Raw genomic sequence first — 19,342 nt, forward strand, 5'->3', positions numbered from 1 at the left:
GTAACCATTCCACAAAGCGAGCCGCATCCGTAGCGTTACCAAGATAAGGTCTCCCTCCTATATCCATATATTACAGACCATTTTGGTTATCACTTAAGACATGATCCACTTGTATGTCACCACATACATGCTTAAATTACATAATGACAACCATGGATTTTAGTTAATTGGTTTGTGATAAAGCAAATAAAACATCAAATGTGCAAAGTCATGAAGTGAAGCAAATATCATATATTATACATCACAAGCGTTCGTACAAATTATTTACAAACTATAGGACACGAGACTTTAGGGCATCATCCCCGATACTTAGTGCAATTGGTGCACTTTTGTATCTTGTTAATGATACAATACTAGGTATTGCATTTTCAGTAAATTTATTAGCAAGATATAGTTATTCTCTAACAAAAAGACATTGGAACAAAATTAAGCACATACTCTGTTATCTCCGAGGAACTATCGACGTGAGTTTGTTTTATTTGAACATATCAATTTTGATCTAGTTGATTATGCAGAATCTAGATATTTATCTAATCCACATAAAGTTAGATCTCAAACAGATTATTGTTGGGTTTTATGTCCTAAAACTCGTGGTTTGTAAACAATAAACTCATTCAGTAAATCGATAAAATTATTATTCAATATATGAATTGCTTATTTCGTTTTAGAAATAAATCCAATAAACTAAAAGATCCATGACTATTACATGAGTGCTTGAACTTTATGTGGAGACATAAGAGTGGATCAAGTTCGAGTAAATAGTCAGAATGATATATAGTATATGAATAAGGTTGGGTATCTTATTCTAGTAACACTATCGGATGCGGCCCATTCTGTAGTTGTTACAAGGAGTTGTAAAGTGCTATAAATGAAGTGATCCTGATTTGTTCATGTGGTGATAAGGAGTGGGGGCGTCCTGTACAATGAGTTTGCATAAGATCAGACCAAGAAATAAGTTACTCTTACTTTATGACGTTGTTTACTATTTAAGACTGACTATTTTATAGTGATGACCTAGGTAACTTAACCTTAATCCTGAGCTAACTATGAACTCCTGTTTATTTGGGATTATCCTTAGATTTTCATAAGTGAGGATTGGCTCAACAGCGCCAGCTCAATAAGCCTCCCATTTCAGGGGTAAGACCGAGTAGATAGCTAGGGATATAGGGTGCAAGATAGAATTCACTCTTACTCGCTTTCAGGGATAGTAGAGAGGTTGTTCTCTTAAGTGCTAGTTTCAGGTCTTGAACAGGGGGTTCAACCCTCTCATTGGCTTGAGAGAGATTCAGTTTGATGATTGGATCACAAACCAATTGTTCATTAAAGGATCAGTGGGACTTAAGGAACAAGAGGTAATCTCGGGGGTAAAACATCATTTTGACTCAGCCGTTATTACGAACAACCTGTGAAGGGTTAGCTTACTAATTATGTTTATATCGAGTGGACACGATATATCTACAGTGAGGGGAGTGCAACTATTAAGCTTTAGGGGAGTGACCCAGTAGTTAACGAATGGGGGTTAATTCGGTGTAAAGAGTTTAGCTAGTTAATATTGGATCGTTGAAACCCATGATCTGTTGGTCCATTAGGTCCCCTTCTAGCTCACAAATGAATTAGCCTTAGAATAGCATGATAAGTTTATTTGAAACGTTCACATTCGAATTAAGGAAACTAGTAATTATATATGATATAATTACACGTTTAATTTAGGAATTAAACGTAATTGGAGAATCGATTAATTTATAAATATGATTTAAATATTAATTTCATGAATAGAGATTCATGGTAATGGAATTGGTGACAAATTAATTTAATAGTTGATATTAAATTAATATATTTAATTAAATTGTTTAATTAATTATTAATTTTATTAGAAAAATTGATTATTGAATTAATTCTGTAAAATTAATAAAATTTTAATTTTAATTAAGGAATTAAAATTGGAAAATGTTTGATTTTGAAAATCAATTTCAAAATCAAAAGGGAATTTGGAAATTGAGAAAAATCCCAATACGGGATTTTCCCACTTTCAAGCAATAAGGTTAGTCACCTTCTTATACATAATTCCACCACCAAATTCAAGGAGTAGTTGAAATCACTTCAAGCGATCAGTTTGCATGAGAGTCATGTAATAAAATCACTCTTGGTTAAGTGGAAAAGGAGATGTAATTGATGAATTGCTGATTTTTTGAAAGTTGAAGAAGTTGTTCTTCAACAAGATGAAAAATCAGGAAACCTCTCCTCCAATTTCCCTAAGTTCAAGCTTGTTTTGAGTACCACAACTCAATATATCTAAGGTTCTTAAATAATAGTAAAGAAGCTCTAGTGGTGGTCCACGGCCTGAATTAGAGAAGATTGTAATTGTATTTCGTTGAAGAAGAGGATCTTCAAAGGTATGTAATGAAACCCTCTTAATACCCCACGAACATACTTAATTTGATGTCAAGATTGAGGAATTAGAATGCTTAATGATCATGTTTTCTTCCGCTGTATGTTTGTATAAACCAACAGTTATATATTCACATGTGGAGGGACTGCTATACCATGGCGATTTGTGAAACATACCATAACAACCACTTCCTCAAATCATGTTGAAATTCTTGCAACCCACGAGGCTAGTCAAGAATGTTATGGCTAAGATCAATGACTTAGCACATTCGTGAAACGTGTGGTTTATCTTCTAATCAAAATCTTTCGACAATATTATACAAAGACAACACAACTTGCATGGCCAAAATCAAAGGAAGATATATTAAAGGAGATAGAACAAAACATATTTCACCAAATATTTTCTACACTCATGATCTTGAAGAAATGGGACATCACTGTACAATAAATTTATTTGAAAGATAACATGACATACTTATTTATAAAGGCATTACCTACCACAATCTTTGAAAAGCTAGTGCACAATATTGGAATGTGGCGACTCAAATATCTCAAGTGATGTTTCTACGAGGGGAGTAAATATACTTTTTAGAAGTATAAATTATATGAAATATGTAATCTTTTTCCTTTACTATGATTTTTTTTATTGGATTTTTTCCTAGTAAAGTTTTAATGATGCATATTTCATATATATAATAGGCGTCTAAGGGTAATTATTATAAATATTATAATAATAGATGTTCATTAGATGCTCATGCTTAGTGTTCATTGACCATGTGTCATGCCTTCATATTCCCAAAGTGTTGTCTATGTGTCTCAATATTACACATTATTAGTGTCTATGTAATTGATCTCATACTTGCCAAGTTGCCTATAACTAGTGGCATTTGGTAAATTTTGGAAGACACACATTGGGCAAACTCCATGCAAATTGGAGAAAGTGGAGAATTTAGAGAATTTCTTATTTTATATTTTGTTAATTTATTTTATTTTGTTTATTTATATATCATGTTTATTTTATTTTAATATTTATTTATTTTACTATTATATTATACTATATTTATTTTACTATTATGTTTTATTGATATTTGTGTTCCCATTGTGTTCATCAAATTTACAATAAAAGAGTATTTTTATGGATATTTGTAATATATAATAAAATAAGGGAAAAATCTAAAAATATATCACATCTGTAAAATATTTGCAAATATATAACTGTTGACTAGTCAACCTTTCAATTTTTTTCAAATTTCCAATTTCGCCCTCCCTTGGTGCATACCTTATTTTCTTTATTTTCTTCAATTTTTGCTTCTTTTGTTTCTTTTATATATATATATATATATATAAATCTTCTTTCATTTTTCAGTTTTTGCTTTTTCCCTTTTTTTTTTAAGTTTTTTTCTTTCTCTGGTTTTTGCTTCCAGTTTTTATTTCTTCCCTCTTTTTTATTTTCTTTCCATTATCTGGATTTTACCTTTTTAAAAAAAAAAAAAAAAAAAAAAACTTTCATTTCCTTCTTCTTTCCTTCCTTTTTTTCTCTTTTTTATTTTCTTTCCTTCCTCCCATGTTTCCTTATTCCTTTTTGTTTTCTTTCCTTCCTCGACTTGGGCTTCTCACTTTTTTTTTTTAATTTTTTAATTTTTTTAATTTATTTTTTCTAATTTTTGCTTTTTCTTTTTCTTTTTCTTTTTTTTTTTATTTTCTTTCTTTTCTCCAATTTTTACTTCTTCTCTTTCTTTCTTTCTTTCGTTTTTTTAATTTTCTTTCCTTTATTTGATTTTTGCTTCGTTCTTTATTTCTTTCTTTCTTTTTTTCATAAGAGTGTCCAATTCATAAGTAACTTAATATCAACGAACCCAATCATCAAATTTGATTATTATGATGGAACATTAAATATAAATAGCAAATGAAAATGGATTTGAAAGAAACTATTTTTTTAGTCCACAAATTTGCACCAATTTTAGAAACATTTCTTCAATGTTTGAAATAAGAAATGAAAATGGTCATTAAACAGGTATATTTCTAAAAAATGAGAAATATGAACGATACCAAATATGTCAATGATTATTTTTTCTTTTTATAGGATTTTAAGAATATGAATTATATCAGAAATAAACTTGAAAAATGGCATAGACGACCCAAAATGAATGACACAAATTGAAATATTTATGTACTGTAATATTTGCGTATTGATAATAACTATTATTAGTAATATTAATTATAGAACTTAGATAGATATCAATCATATTAATATTCATGTATTAGTGATATTGAATTTAGGTAGATATCAATGGTAGAAGTCTATTAGTGATAAAAGTCCATTATTGATAATCATGATAAAAGTTTCTCAATAATAGCTATTGATAACTTTGAGTGTTAATCTTTCAAAATTGATAGTCACTAATGAAAGTTTATAAGTGATATTCACTAATATTTTCTATCTTTGATTATTTTTTTTCACAGTTAATATCCACTTATAGAAGTCTATCATTGATAGCCAACTTAGTGAATTTAATTAATAAAGTTAAATTTCAAACTAAAGTGTAAGTAGAATACCTAAAGTTATTATTAATAGCATGTTGTCAATTATAGAAGTTATCAACGATGACATGTTATTTGATGGTCAAAAAATAAATGATGGAATTGATCTCTGATGGCAAGTTATCAATGATAGAAGCCATCACCGATAACTACGATATAAGTGATATCTAATGGCTTGTTATCAATGATAGAAGCCTGTTGAGATTGGTGTCTTAATTCTCCCAGAGTCTCATTGTTTGTAATGATATACATTGTTTGATGAATAAAGTAAATGTTATTTCACTATGGCATTTACTCATATCTAATAAACAAAGCTCCATGGTTATCTTATGTGAACTTAAGCATGTATATGTGATATACAAGTGGATCATGCATTAAGTGATAACCTAAATAGGTCTGTAGTATACGAATTAAGGTGGGATACCTGATCCTAGTGACACTACGGATACGACATAATTTGTAGAGGTTTGCAAGTGTTGTAAACTATTACAGATGGTAAATCCTGGCCATTCATGTGGAGACTGCGAGTGAGGTGTTCTATATAAAGAGTTTGTATAAGATCAGACCACGAGATGATTAGACTCTATATATAACGCCGTTGATACTAGAGACTTACATCTCACCTAAACGACCATAGGTGACACGACCGCAATCCTGAGTGTTTTAGGAACTCCTGCCTTTGAGAGTGGTCCTTTGGTTAGTATGGGTGAGAGTGGCCAGATTGTCAACTCAACATGCCTATCTTTTTGGGGACTTGTCTGATTTGGGAGTTGGAAACTTAATCCACAAGATGAAATTCACTTTTTTCCCAAAGCAGGGATAAGTAGAGAGGTTGCTTCCTTAAGAGCTGATTCCGGGGCTTGAACATAATGACCACAGCTTCTCTTTGGAAAAGAGGACTCAGTCATAGTAGAACTATGACTTATGTTCATTAGAGGGATCAGTGGTACTTAAGGAGTTAGATGTAACTATAGGGACATAACGGTTATTAGCCGAGCTGTACTTACGAGCGATCTATGAAGGGTTGTCGCACTGCTGATTGGTTAAGATGAACACATAATATAGCTGTGGTAAGAAAAATTCAACTGTCGGTCTTTAGTGGAGTGCCTGGCAGTTAACGGATGGTGGATCCCGTGACTAAAGAGTTAGTTAGTTATTCACGTACCATTGGAGCTTGATAAATTCAGTTGAGGATCAGTTCTTAGTGTTGATTTGAAATGTTCAGATTGACAAGAGGTAATTCGATTATATATGATATGATCGATATGATGTATGAGATACATCTAGTGGAGGATTAATGTAAATGAGATTTACATTAAGTACCATGGAATAGAAAAAGAGCTATGGTTTATATGTTTCATGAGATGAAATATTAAAACTATAGGTTATAAATATAGTATGATAAGTTGGTTATCATTTATATTTATAATAATATTAATTATTTGATAATTAAATTTTTTTTCTCTAATAACCAATTAAGTGGGAGGTTATTGGTGGTTTCATGGTAACTGTGAGATAAAAGAAAAATTGTTTTCTTAATTTTAGTAAGGTTTTACAATGTTGACAAAATTGAATTTGAGATTTTCTCTCTCGGAAAAATAATCTCACAGAAGTTGTCAAGTAAATAGGATTTACTAAGCGACAACTTGGAGCGAGCTAAACGATCGTGTAATGTTTGTAGACAACAGACACGCAACTAAGCAATGAGCTAAACGATTGCTTAGCTTTTGCTAGATGATCGCTTAACTTTTGATAAACGATCGGGCATCGACTTATACGATAGGTTCAGTATTCTCCCACTTGCTCAATTGTTTACATGATTGTTGATTCCTCCATCTTCTGCCTCAAACCAAGTCCACATAGAGTCCACCCTCTGGATTTTCACACCGAGAATACCAAGGTAGCCTTCTTGGTGGTGTCATACTCAACTCAACGCCATCAAGGTTCTGTGGAGGCCATTCGTGCTGTTGGGGTGTTCGTGACCGAGGCGATTGCTGAGTTCGAGTGCGTGATGTTCGTGTTGTATAGCGGTTATGCTGGACGAGCGTTTAAGATTGCTGTGTTCGAACGTTCGTAATCAAGGAGCTTGGGGATAAGTCTACAAATGTGTGTAGATTTCTCCTTGATTATTTATTGTATCATGTTGTAATTTCTGTAATGAATGCATAACCGTTTGTTTCTGTTTATGACTGTAATTGTTAAGTTCATATATGATTGTAATTTGGAATGATCTTTTTGCTGCTCGTGGAAATCCTCGTGATCGATTTCCTTCAAAGCCATCATCGATAACTACAGTACAAGTGATATCAATGATAGAATTTAGGTGATATCCATATATCGATGACATTGATAATATAAAAGCCAATTTCATTTGATGAAAGTCAATCGTTGATAGCCATTGCTAAAAGTTATCAGTGATAGCCACTGGTTGAAGTTATCAATGACAACTATAGCTATCAGTTATATCCGTATATCAGTGATATGACTTAGGTATATATAAATAAAATGAATGATATTAATGATATTGGTGATATGACTTAAGTAAATATAAGAGCTAGTCACTTATAAATCTCTTATTAATTGACTTCTATCACTTATGCTTTAAATGTTAATTTTTGAAAGATGATAGTTTCCTTTCAAAAGTTGATAACTACTTATAAAAGTCTATTATTAATATCCAATCCACCAATAGCCCCAGGTGTTAATATTTTAAGTTTGTGATGAGTGTATCAATGATAGCTATTAAAAACTGATAGCAAATTGAAAGATGATATTTCAAGTGTTACTATTTTAAGGTTGTGTTAATATTTTTCAAATTGAAAGCTATCAGTAATAGTTCTCACCTTGAGATAATCAAAAGAAGTGCGAAATGTTAGGTTGCGTGTGGGCTTTTTAGTGATTTACCTATATAGCTATCATTGATAGTTACTATCATTGATATCTGATTCTAATTTTATACCATATCCCTAATATATTTATCTCTGTTCTACATTTTTATGGTCTAATTAACCCTATTTTTATTAGAAAAAGAAAGAGAGGAGAAAAAATGGGCCGACTAAAAGCCCGATTTTGATCGAAAACACCGATACTCCGTGCACTTCTCGGTAACCTTAGAGTGAAGAGTACAATAATTTTCTTTTAATTTCTTTTTATTTTCATATTTTGAAAAATAAACCAGGTGAAAAAGAAAAAGCTTTTTCTCCCTGCGTAATCAAACACTTCTCTCTCTCTTCTTCCCGACGCATCCATAGCCGCCGCGCCGCCTCCACTTCCGCCAGCAGCTCCGCCACATCGCCGTTGTCACTGCTGCTGACGCTTCCGCGTCTGGTGGCGCTTCACAACTTTCCACCTCCAAATAGAATTGAATAATCCCAAAGGTCAGTTTCTACACCCTTAGGATTCCCGGTCGATTACCTTCAATACCACGATATCACCCTTCATTCGTCGTTTCTTATCTCATTCTTTCACTGATTACTACTTACTTTTACACTCCGAAAAACGCTTTGTTTTGATTGTATTTTGCGTCTCTCAGTGTATAACAAAATTTCATTGGATTTGTGATTTTTATTTTTCTGTCTTTTTTGAGGTGTTGAGGAATCCGATTTTTTATAGAGATAGCTGGATTTTTTAATTTTTGTTTTTATGGTGTTGATGTTTTCGTTATCTGTTTCGACTAAATTCTCAAGTCACTGAAGGTTGTTTTGGGATTTCGCTTCTGCAGTTTTTAGACTTCCGATGGCAAGAACGCCGGCTAGTAATGTACACTCTGGTGGCAAGACCGAGGTTCGTATAGTTATTGCCGGGGACCGTGGTACTGGAAAGTCGAGCTTGATCGTAACTGCTGCGGCGGACAATTTTCCAGTGAATGTTCCCCCAGTATTGCCACCGACGAGGCTGCCTGAAGACTTTTACCCGGATCGTGTTCCCACCACAATCGTCGATACTTCATCACGGTATTAGTTGCTATGTTTGTTTTGTTTGTTTCATTCTGTCCGGATACTGGGACAATAGATGAAAAGAATGTACTATTGGAGCCGTAAATACTGCCTTTTAGGGTTATGGTCTTGAGGTAACTAGTTTCCAACTTTAATAATAGGAGAATTCTGCTTCCTACGGCAAGATATCTGTACATCCCTTTTTTTTTTCCATGTACCTTAATGGGTGAAAATTATATAGAAAAAAGAGTCCAGAGAATTGGCACTTGTTCACTTTTCTTTCTGCTTTGCTGCTTCTGTATTTAAGCACGGCTACTGCTTCTGCCATTCTGTGAGAGATTTGATTGGTAAGAAACTGGAAAAGTTTTGAGGACTTTACTTGTGATATTGGTGAAATTAGTTATTTCCCTATTTTCTTGTTGCTAGTTGGACCACCATTTTCTAGTTTTTAGCTTTCTAGACTTCTAGTCTACCATTTCATTCTCGTATTTTATATGCAGCTTTAAAGAAAATCCCATCCCCCCCTCCCCCACACACCCCCCAAAAAATTCCAATTGGAAAATAAAGTTCAGTATTTCTCGCTAATGCAATTTTCCGCTAGGTATTCAATGGCACTTTTGAAGTCTCTAAGGTTCTCTTTTTGTTTATTTGTTTTTTGTCCCAGCACTGAGGATAGTGCAAAAGTTGCTGAAGAACTTAAGCGAGCTGATGCAGTGGTGCTAACTTATGCTTGTGATCAGCCTCACACCCTTGATCGGCTGAGTACTTTTTGGCTTCCAAAACTTCGTCAATTGGAGGTTAGTTTCCTCCCTCCTTTTACCTTGGTGGATGGAAAATGACTCCATAATAAAATCACTGATCTTGTTGCTAACCTAACAAGTATATCTAGATAAGTTTCTTTAATCTGAAAAGCTAAGGCTCCCTTTGCCTAGATAAGCTCAGTATTTCATATGTTATGTTGATTATAATGGTTTAAATGAGCAGGTGAGGGTTCCAGTCATAGTAGTGGGCTGTAAACTGGATTTGAGAGATGAGAATCAGCAGGTGAGCTTAGAGCAGGTTATGTCCCCAATAATGCAGCAGTTTCGGGAAATTGAAACATGCATCGAGTGTTCAGCTTTTAAACATATTCAGGTATTCATCTATCAATGAAATTATTTTCATTCACAAAAAAAAAAAGAAAAAAAAAAGAAAAAAAGAAAAGAAAAGAAAAACAGGTACATTTGTTGCTCCCTTACACATGATTGTATGAAGGAAAAAAACCATCCGACTGTTTTGCATCCAATTTCATTTATTGGTCCACCTAAATTCATTGCTGAGCAGTTTTTTCATGCTTATATGAAAATCTTTCCATCCATACCTCGTCGATGTACATTTTCACTTCCACATTTTTGCGTTGTTCATTTTAAGGCAATAGAATCACATGTTCTCAACATCGTATTATTTGATTGGCAGATCCCTGAGGTCTTTTACTATGCCCAGAAAGCTGTACTTCATCCAACAGGTCCACTTTTTGATCAAGAAACTCAGACTCTAAAGCCTAGGTGCGTCCGGGCATTGAAACGGATATTTATTCTTTGTGATCATGATAAAGATGGTGCTTTGAGTGATGCGGAGCTGAATGATTTTCAGGTCTTCCTTTCTGTCCACAATTTTTTTTGGCAAACACCTCATAAATTTTTTACTGATATATTGTTACATTTTCTGACTTCTGTAATATCTGTGCCTGAAATGGCTGACTTGACTCTATGGAGCTCTTATTATCGTTATTTTTTTTTTCTTTTGTTAATCTTGTAATCAGGTCAAATGTTTCAATGCTCCTTTACAACCTTCTGAAATTGTGGGGGTTAAGAGGGTTGTGCAAGAAAAACTTCCTGAAGGAGTGAATGATCGTGGGCTCACTTTGACAGGGTTCCTCTTTCTTCATGCTTTATTTATTGAGAAGGGGCGTTTGGAGACAACATGGACTGTGCTCAGGAAGTTTGGATACAATAATGATATCAAGCTTGCGGATGAACTTATCCCAGCTCTTGGAAAGAGAGCTCCAGATCAGGTAATGAAAATCAAAGAGCAGTCCTCTCAACTTCTGTAGAACAGGCCAACTGCACCACACTGATAATGACGTTCCAAATTGTTCTTAACATAATATATATTTAGTTTTTACATTTTATACAATTTTGGATATTTGTTCTCTCCTGGATTTTTCTTGAAACAGTTCTTTCTTTCACTTTCATGGAGCAGGCTCTAAATTATGTGGTCCATACTTTTTGAGTGGAAACAATTAACTTTTCCTGGATGGATGGTTGACTCTTGGGATGTGAAAATTTTCACTTTCTAGTGGATCGATTTTCTTTAACTAGGTTTAGGGAGGATTTCTTGTTCTCTTGTTGTTTTGTATTTATCATTTCGAGGTATGATATAATATTATTAAAAAATATTAGGATTTGGTTATTTTTCTCTCATCGGGCTTCAATTGATTTTGTAAGATCATATTACTGCATTTTGTAATTGTTTCTCCTGAAGTGTTCCATATTATTCTAATTCTAGTTCAAAATTTCTTATTTGACGGCTGTTCTTTCTGTAGAGTGTGGAGCTGACAAATGAAGCCATCGAGTTTCTAAGGGGAATATTTGAACTCTATGATGGTGATGGTGTACGTCATAGTCTGTAACTTCCTAAATTCTTAGTTTATTTGTTGATTTCTCAACCGATGGTTTGTTTGTTTTGTTGTTTCGTTGTTGTTGTTTTTTTTTTTTTAATTGTTTGAGTATAATCTAGCTTATAGATCTGTTTTCATAGCCAAGTAATTATCACAAAAGACCTGAAACTATTCATCACCTCCATACCTTTTCTTTACACACCAGGATGGTGCCTTACGGCCTCGTGATCTTGAAGAACTATTTTCTACAGCACCCGAGAGGTATTGGCTTCGCAGCATTTGGTAGTTTCCTTCATGTCAGTTTGGCATGTTAATGAGCCTCCTTGATTTCTTATGCAACATTTTCTTTGAAATGCCAGTCCTTGGAATGAATCTCCATTCAGAGATTCTGCTGAGCGAAATGCAATGGGAGGATTGTCAATTGATGACTTTTTATCACTGGTATGTTTTTTTACCAATTTTCCAGATAAGCTGATGTATTCCATATTTCCCGTACTCTTTATTACTTAAAGGTCAATGCGTACAATTCTCATTTTAACCTCCCCATCCCCCTCTCCTCCACCATGCATTTCTGAGCCAGACAGTTTTTTCTTCTAAAAGAAGTGTATTATAATTGTCTGCTCTTCTTGAATTTCTGCAGTGGTCCCTCATGACTCTTCTAAACCCAGTTTACACCATAGAGAATCTGATATACATTGGTTATTCCGGTGATCCTGCATCTGCTGTTCGTGTGACAAGGAAAAGGCGGTTGGACCGCAAGAAGCAACAGTTAGACCGAAATGTTCTTCAGTGCTTTGTTTTTGGGCCTAAAAAGGCTGGAAAATCTTCTTTATTGGATGCATTTCTTGCAAGGTTTATTATCAACACTCTATTTATCTAGTTTTTGGAGGCAATAATTCTTTAGTACTTGTTATAGAGCATGTCACATGTTAAGAAAATTTGATACACAGGCCATTTTCTGAGACTTACACTCCTACCACCGAAGAACGCTATGCTGTAAATGTTGTCGACCAACCTGGAGTAAGTGCTGCTATGTCCTTGTTTTGATTAATTGATAGAGCATGTATTCAGATTTCAAATTTAAGGTCTTAATATATCATGTGTCCACAAGTTGTGAATTGGAAGCAATTAGACTTGGAGAAGAGAGTTCATGATGATTTTTCAGATGTTACATGTTTAAAGTTGGTGAAATATGGTGTAGCTGCCATATTATATGCTTGCGTTTAGATAATTTTTGTAATTGATTGAATAACTAAAAGTTGTCTTAGAAATGGACGCTTTTTGAGAATATATTTGGTTCACACCTTTGTCAAAGATTCACCTTCTATTTAATTTTCATTGACCATTGAAGTTGTTGCACTTCTGATTATTTTTCTTTACATAAACTCAAATATCAGTTAAGTGATAGTCACTTTTTGGGATATAAGGTCAAATAATCAACTTCAGTTTTATTGTTAAGAAACTGTGATGAGACTGCTGTTATCTGATAGTTTCTGTCTGTGTACAATTTTTTATTTGGTTTAAAGGGAACAAAAAAAACCCTTATTTTGAGGGAGATACCTGAAGATGGCGTGAAAAAACTGTTGTCTGGCAAAGAGTCTTTAGCTGCTTGTGACATTGCACTATTTGTGCATGACAGGTAACTTCTTTTCTAATGGAAACGGCCATTGCTTATTAACAATGTTATGCTATATTAAGACAATAATATGTTTTGTTTCTGGATTATAAATGGCATTTGCATTTGGAAAAAGAGAAAAGCCCGGGTGACAAATTTATATAAGCTTGTGCCATAGTCTTCTTCTTCTTCATCTTTTTTTTCCCTTTTCTTTTCTCTTCTTTTCTTATAATTTCATTTCTGAGCATGTAAATTTCATTGATATGAAGAATTTGAAAGGAATGGGACCCTCACCAACCTCTTAAGGGGGATTTCAGAAAGCTAGAATCATAATCACGAAAGCACTTGGAATAAGTACACCAGGAAGAGCCATTTAATGAACTCCTAAGAGTTCAAAAAATCTAAAAGCAAATTTCTAGTCTCTCTCCAACCAATGTATTTTAATAAGGGGCTTAACCTCCGATGCCCTAGATTTGTATGTCATTGTATGTAGTGTTTACTAGTTTGCTTAAATCATTAATCTAAGAATGGTGTGCCCTGAGGTTTCAGTAACAAATTAATTCGAAGTTTTACTTCTTTTCTTTTTAATGACTGGTTATCTAGTTTCATGGACTACCAGTAGTTCTTTTTCCCCTTTTTTCTTAATGATCGGTCATTTAGGGATTAATTGGTTAGTAGGGTGGCAAGCTTCTACTTGCACTGCACATCACTAAAATCCTTCCAACACCGTGATTGATGTTTGGGATAATGATGATTTGAATATGGTGGTACCCAATGTAACACAAATAAAACATACGTTGAAATATTTTATTATGAATTCTCTTAGATCTTTTTATGGCATACCTGTTTCTATTAACATAAAAAGAAGAATTATGTATTGCTAGTATGTGTAATTGCTTATATGTTTATGCCAATGAACATTTGAATTCCTATTGTAGAGCACTAACTTTGTTTTTTTTTTCCAGCTCTGATGAGTCGTCTTGGAAGAAAGCAACTGATTTACTGGTTGAAGTCGCAAGTCATGGTGAGGATACTGGCTATGAGGTGCCTTGTTTAATTGTTGCTGCCAAAGACGACCTCGACTCATTTCCTTTGGCCATACAAGATTCTACAAGGGTAAATTTTTTTTTTCTCTTATGTACCATATATATTCAATCGTTCACATGACATTATTAACGTTTTGATAGTTACACTGAATTCCTATATAAAAAAAAATCCACTGAATCAGAATGTGATTACAGGTTTACCATAAACTTCTCTCTGACATTACTATTTTGATGAGAAAAAGCAATGTTATGTTAACATTACAATTTTTTTCCCTTAATAAGAAACTAAGCTTTCATTGAGTAAGAGGAAGGGATATGCAAAGGCAAGCCCCCAAAACGAACAGCTACCCACTCAATTACAAAAAGAGGACTCAATCTGAATGAATAATACTAAGCTGATAATTACAAGACACCCTATTAATGTTACATTTGTTTAGGGCTCATATTCAATTCCTCTCCTATAGAAACGATCATTAATTCACTATTAGAATCAGTTGCTCAAATTCTGTATTTAAACAGAAAATGTCCTTTAGTAAGTTGTATACTTATATAATTTCATTCATTTGAATGTAAATAAAAAAATAAACAATACAATTTCCTTAGCAAGTATTGAATCTGTTTATGGTTTTTCTTTGTGATCTATATTTTGCTGGGTCCATTTTCTAATAATTGTCTCTATTGGCCTGTTCATCCACCGGAATGTTGTATTTTAGTGAAATCCTGTATCTTTTAATATCACAGTCCTCATCATTATGTCCCGTTGCAATTTGGTAGGTGAGCCAGGATATGGGTATAGAAGCTCCAATACCTATCAGCACGAAATTGGGTGATTTTAATAATGTATTCCGAAGAATCGCATCTGCGGCAGAGCACCCTCATTTAAGCATCCCTGAAACTGAGGCGGGCAGAAGCCGCAAGCATTATCACAAGATCATAAACCGCTCTCTAATGTTTGTTTCAGGTATGTTGATTTCGGTAGTTTTTCCCTCCTCTCATGAAAACATAAAAACCTAATTGAGAATGAACATTGGCATGACGGCTGTTTCTGATGTTTTGCTTCATTCAGGTTGCATAAATGAGTCTGTCATCCCATGGATAACTTGTTTTTCAGAACTAAAATTATTTGTTCTTTCAAAATCACGTGTTTAAATTTTACAAGTTATTTAATCACTGTTTCGAAAGGATGTTTACATGTCTAATACCATAAGTAAACATTTCTGAAAAAAGAAAGCTCAGGCAACCTCCCTACCTGATTCAAGTGTTAATAAGTAAACTTTTCTGTATAGTCATAATCTTGTTAATTCTGGGTTCAATACGCTGCAACCTGATGGCAATGACCTCGCTCCCAGATGTCTTGGACAACTGTCTTATCTTTTCCTTTTTCTCTTCTTGGTGGTAGTGAAGAACTTTATTCTCTTGGAACATCCTCAAAGAGGATGTAATCAAGGATTCAGTGATTTTCTTAAGAATGACATTCTCGACTCAGTGACAAATTAGTAAACCTTTGTTTTTGAAAGAAAAAACTTCAATTCCATTTTAATTGCTAATGAGGTGGTCAATGAGTCGAAGTGCAAAACAGGGACAAAATTGGATTGTGAAGAGTGTTTATCTTTCTGAAACCTTGTCATGGAGAAGATTAAAAAACGACCCTCTTGGATAGGACCTTTCTCTCTAAAAGGAGGTTGGCTCTCTGTCTCATCCGATGTGTGTTGAGTGGGATTCCAACTTTCTTTCCTCTGTTTTAGTTAGTAGTTATATGTTCTACTTCACTGAATGTCATTCTTAAGAAAATCTCTTGGAACATCATTAACCTTCTCTAGATCCTTTCTAAGGGAAACAACTTGGTGAAGATTTTTGTTTCCCTTAGAAAGGATCTAGAGAAGGTTAATGATGTAGTAACTCTCTGTTTTAGTTAGTAGTTATATGTTCTACTTCATTTACAGCCTTTTACAACTGGTTAAATTGGTGTAAAACAGTACACTGCTTGTAAAACAGGGTACCTGTTCAGCAGGTCACCTTTTTGTATCCTTGACCGGCTGCCTTCCCTATAAATAGGGCCCTCTTGTACTCATTTCATTATCTTTTGAATAAAATTTCCAAGCACTCCTCACTTGTGTACATCAAGTGGTATCAGAGCCCCATCGATCCAAGGCTGAAATTCATTCAAATTGGATCCTCACCCCTCATCAACCATGGTTGCGGAAGCTTTCTCCACCTTTGAAGGTCGTCTAAATGATGTTGAGTTGGCGGTCGTTGACATCAACAAACAGCTATCCACTATCACAAGGGCCATTGAGAACCTCACGCAACAAGTTTCATCCCTCACCAACTCCAATCAGCCCGTGCAAAGAGTTCCACCTGAGAGAAGGTACCCACTGCAAGATTACTCTAAAAAATGAAGGCAAGAAAGATCAAATGACATCACTCGCAAGAAAGATCAAATGACATCACTCTGCTCGGATTTGTGGTAGACGATTCTGATTCCTCGGATGAAGAAGTCAAAATGATGGAAGAAACTCATCCAAGAATTCCAAGAACCGTGGGAGATCAAGAAACTCAAGAACCACCCAATTACAAGATCAAAATGGATCTTCCTCCATTTAATGGCCGAATGGACATCGAGAGATTCCTAGATTGGGTCAAGAACGTGGAAAATTTTTTCGCCTACACCAATACTGTTGAGAAGAAGAAGGTTCAATTGGTAGCTTACAAGCTTCTTCAAAGCAGAGCGTCGGTGTGGTGGGAGAAAATTGAAAACAATTGAAGGTATTATGGTAAACCTCCTATTCGTAGTGGCCCACAATGCTTTGTCTAATGAAGAAGCGATTCCTTCCGATGAACTATCAACAAGTGTTGTATAGTAAGTACCAACAATGTAGACAAGGAGACCGCTCTATTGCTGATTACACCGAAGAATTCCACCGTTTAAGCGCAAGGAACAATCTTCCCTGAGGACGAACAACAAATTGCAAGATTCGTGTTTGGTTTGAGAGAAGACATAAAAAGGGTTGTAAGTTTACATCCCATTGCTTATCTTGCTAATGCCATTTCTTTAGCTACCAAGATTGAGGAAGAAGAAGATTCAAAACTGGCCAAGAGCTTTCAAAGAAGGAACACATGGGAGAAACTGTCGAATACCTCCACAATCTTGATTTGAATAAAACCTCCACCTCCCAAGAAAGGAATTCATCTACTTGAAAAGAGGACTACCCTAACAAAGGAGTATCCTCGAGCAAAACCAATGAAGGTACTCACTATAGAAAAAGTACTAACCCTTACAATTGCCCCTCATTGAGAAAGTGCTTTAGGTGCGGCCAACAAGGACACCTATCCAATGAGTGTCCTCAAAAGAGAACGTTAGCCATCCAAGAAGAGAAAGAATCCGACCAAGAGAATCAAGAATACCAATATTCGGATGAAGATGCCAAGGTGTTACAAGCTGATGATGGGGAGCAGCTTCACCTTCTCTCCTCCGCAGGCGTCCATTATCCTTTTCTTCCGAAAAAAGGGAACCAACTATCTTGCATCATCCAAAAAATTCTTCTTGCCCCAAAGACCGAGAGGGACCCCCAAATAAATGCTCTTTTTAGAATCTGCCGCACGGTTAATGGTAACGGTTATGATTGGTCTTCTTGATTATTAGACCTTGCGGGTTTGGGCATCAATAACGAGGGATACTAGGCAAGTGGTTGTGACATTTCTTTTTGGATGCCTACATTTTGTGGCACATGGTCATTGTGAACAAGTCTGGCCGTGTACTTTTTTGGATAACAAGTATGGTCGTGTTACCTCATGTTGTGAAGGCACATTCAGAAAACCCTTTGAAAGCTATTTCTTTTGGTTTACCTCTTGTCTACAGTTTATGAAATACTCTGTTGGGGATAACGTCAATACTAAGGAGGATTGCCTATAGTCCTCTTTGTACTCTATTCACGCTTGGATCATTTGTCCTTTATGAGATTATTCTATATGGCTTATTTCTTGCTTTCTCAGGGTAATTCGTCATTGTTCTCTCGTCCTTTGATGGATAACAATATTTCAATTGTTTTGTTTCCTTTTCACTCCTAATTCTTCCAGGAGTTTTTTTTCCCCTGAAAACTTACCTTTTCGTCCACAAGTTTTCAAAGATAGGTTTGTTTGCATTGAGTTTTGAGAAATAGCTTTAAAAGGTCTTGCCTTTGTTTGTGACAGCCATGGAGTATATTATTTATTTATTACTTTTAATATTGACGTGACATTTGAGATTTAAAAAAAAGAAAAAATTCTCCTCTCCCTTCTCATTCTCTCTCGTTTCTCACTCATTTTGATAGTATCATATTAGATAACATGACTTCCATCTTAAAATTAATTGGCAATAAGAGTAGTAGTTTCCTATAAATATTGTAAGGTCTTTAATCTTTCCGTCTGATTTTGCAACGTGCTTACTTCAGTCGGAGCTGCTGTAACGATTGTTGGATTGGCTGCTTACCGTGTCTACCTTGCGAGGAAGAATTCTTCCAGCTAAACGATGAAGGGAAGAACGCATCGCTTTGCTTTAGATATGGTTGGTATCCTAAATCTTTATACTTTCTGCTGTTCAATGCTCAACCCTTTTGTCATATTTATCTGAGTCCAGTGGGTTTCCTGAGTTTGGGTTATTAGATATATAATAGATGACAAGTTGCAATTTTCAATCAAAAGAGCATGGTTGTAGTTTTAGCTCTCTGCTTTTTCTGTATAATAATTTTAATTTGTCAAACCCTATTCTGCTATAGGGTTCCCTCCAATGCTAGGGTTTATGGTTGTACAATCAGACCAGTTATTCAACAAGGGAAATGAAAAGTTTTTGCTAGAAAATATTCAATTGTTTCTTCATTTTTTGTTTGTTTGTATGTCTTGGCCTGTGCATGTGTAAAGTCTAGTGAATTTATTGATGGGTTAAAATGGTTTTAAAAAAAATTAGATCAAGCCTTGCTCTTCACAATCCTGACCTTGAATCTCTCTGAAACAAGGAATCTGATGGATGAGTTTGTCGAGGTTGCGAGTTTGCTGGGTGTTGTTAGATCTTCCCCTAAATGTTTTAGGAACTGTAATTTTGTTGCTCACACCCTTGCTAGGTTGGTTGATTTTGTGGATTTCGCCTCTTGCTCTAGTTTTTAGAGGTTGCGTTGTACTTTTT

General features: G+C 34.7%; 1 protein-coding gene across 1 annotated transcript; it reads left to right on the forward strand.

The window, feature by feature from the left end:
- Positions 1-7,951: 7,951 nt before the first annotated feature.
- LOC120077915 (mitochondrial Rho GTPase 1-like) lies at positions 7,952-19,020 on the forward strand. The gene is made up of 15 exons (XM_039032017.2): positions 7,952-8,306; positions 8,651-8,882; positions 9,529-9,661; positions 9,849-9,998; positions 10,320-10,496; positions 10,666-10,917; positions 11,449-11,517; positions 11,729-11,784; positions 11,883-11,964; positions 12,164-12,375; positions 12,474-12,543; positions 13,050-13,162; positions 14,104-14,254; positions 14,959-15,145; positions 18,615-19,020. The coding sequence occupies exons 2-15, from the start codon at positions 8,665-8,667 to the stop codon at positions 18,686-18,688; spliced, it is 1,944 nt and encodes a 647-aa protein (XP_038887945.1). The 5' UTR covers positions 7,952-8,306; positions 8,651-8,664; the 3' UTR covers positions 18,689-19,020.
- The last annotated feature ends 322 nt before the right edge of the window (positions 19,021-19,342 follow it).

This window comes from Benincasa hispida, chromosome 6, assembly GCF_027475165.1.
Source record: "Benincasa hispida cultivar pf3 chromosome 6, pf3_genome.v1.1, whole genome shotgun sequence".
Taxonomy (NCBI): domain Eukaryota; kingdom Viridiplantae; phylum Streptophyta; class Magnoliopsida; order Cucurbitales; family Cucurbitaceae; genus Benincasa; species Benincasa hispida.

Bases quoted from the DNA above. Each gene is read 5' to 3' on its own strand.
- LOC120077915 (XM_039032017.2), top strand. From the start codon at position 8,665: ATGGCAAGAACGCCGGCTAGTAATGTACACTCTGGTGGCAAGACCGAG. The intron at 12,544-13,049 runs GTAAGTGCTGCT...TTTGGTTTAAAG, and splicing joins ATGTTGTCGACCAACCTGGA to GGAACAAAAAAAACCCTTAT. The intron at 13,163-14,103 runs GTAACTTCTTTT...TTTTTTTTCCAG, and splicing joins GCACTATTTGTGCATGACAG to CTCTGATGAGTCGTCTTGGA.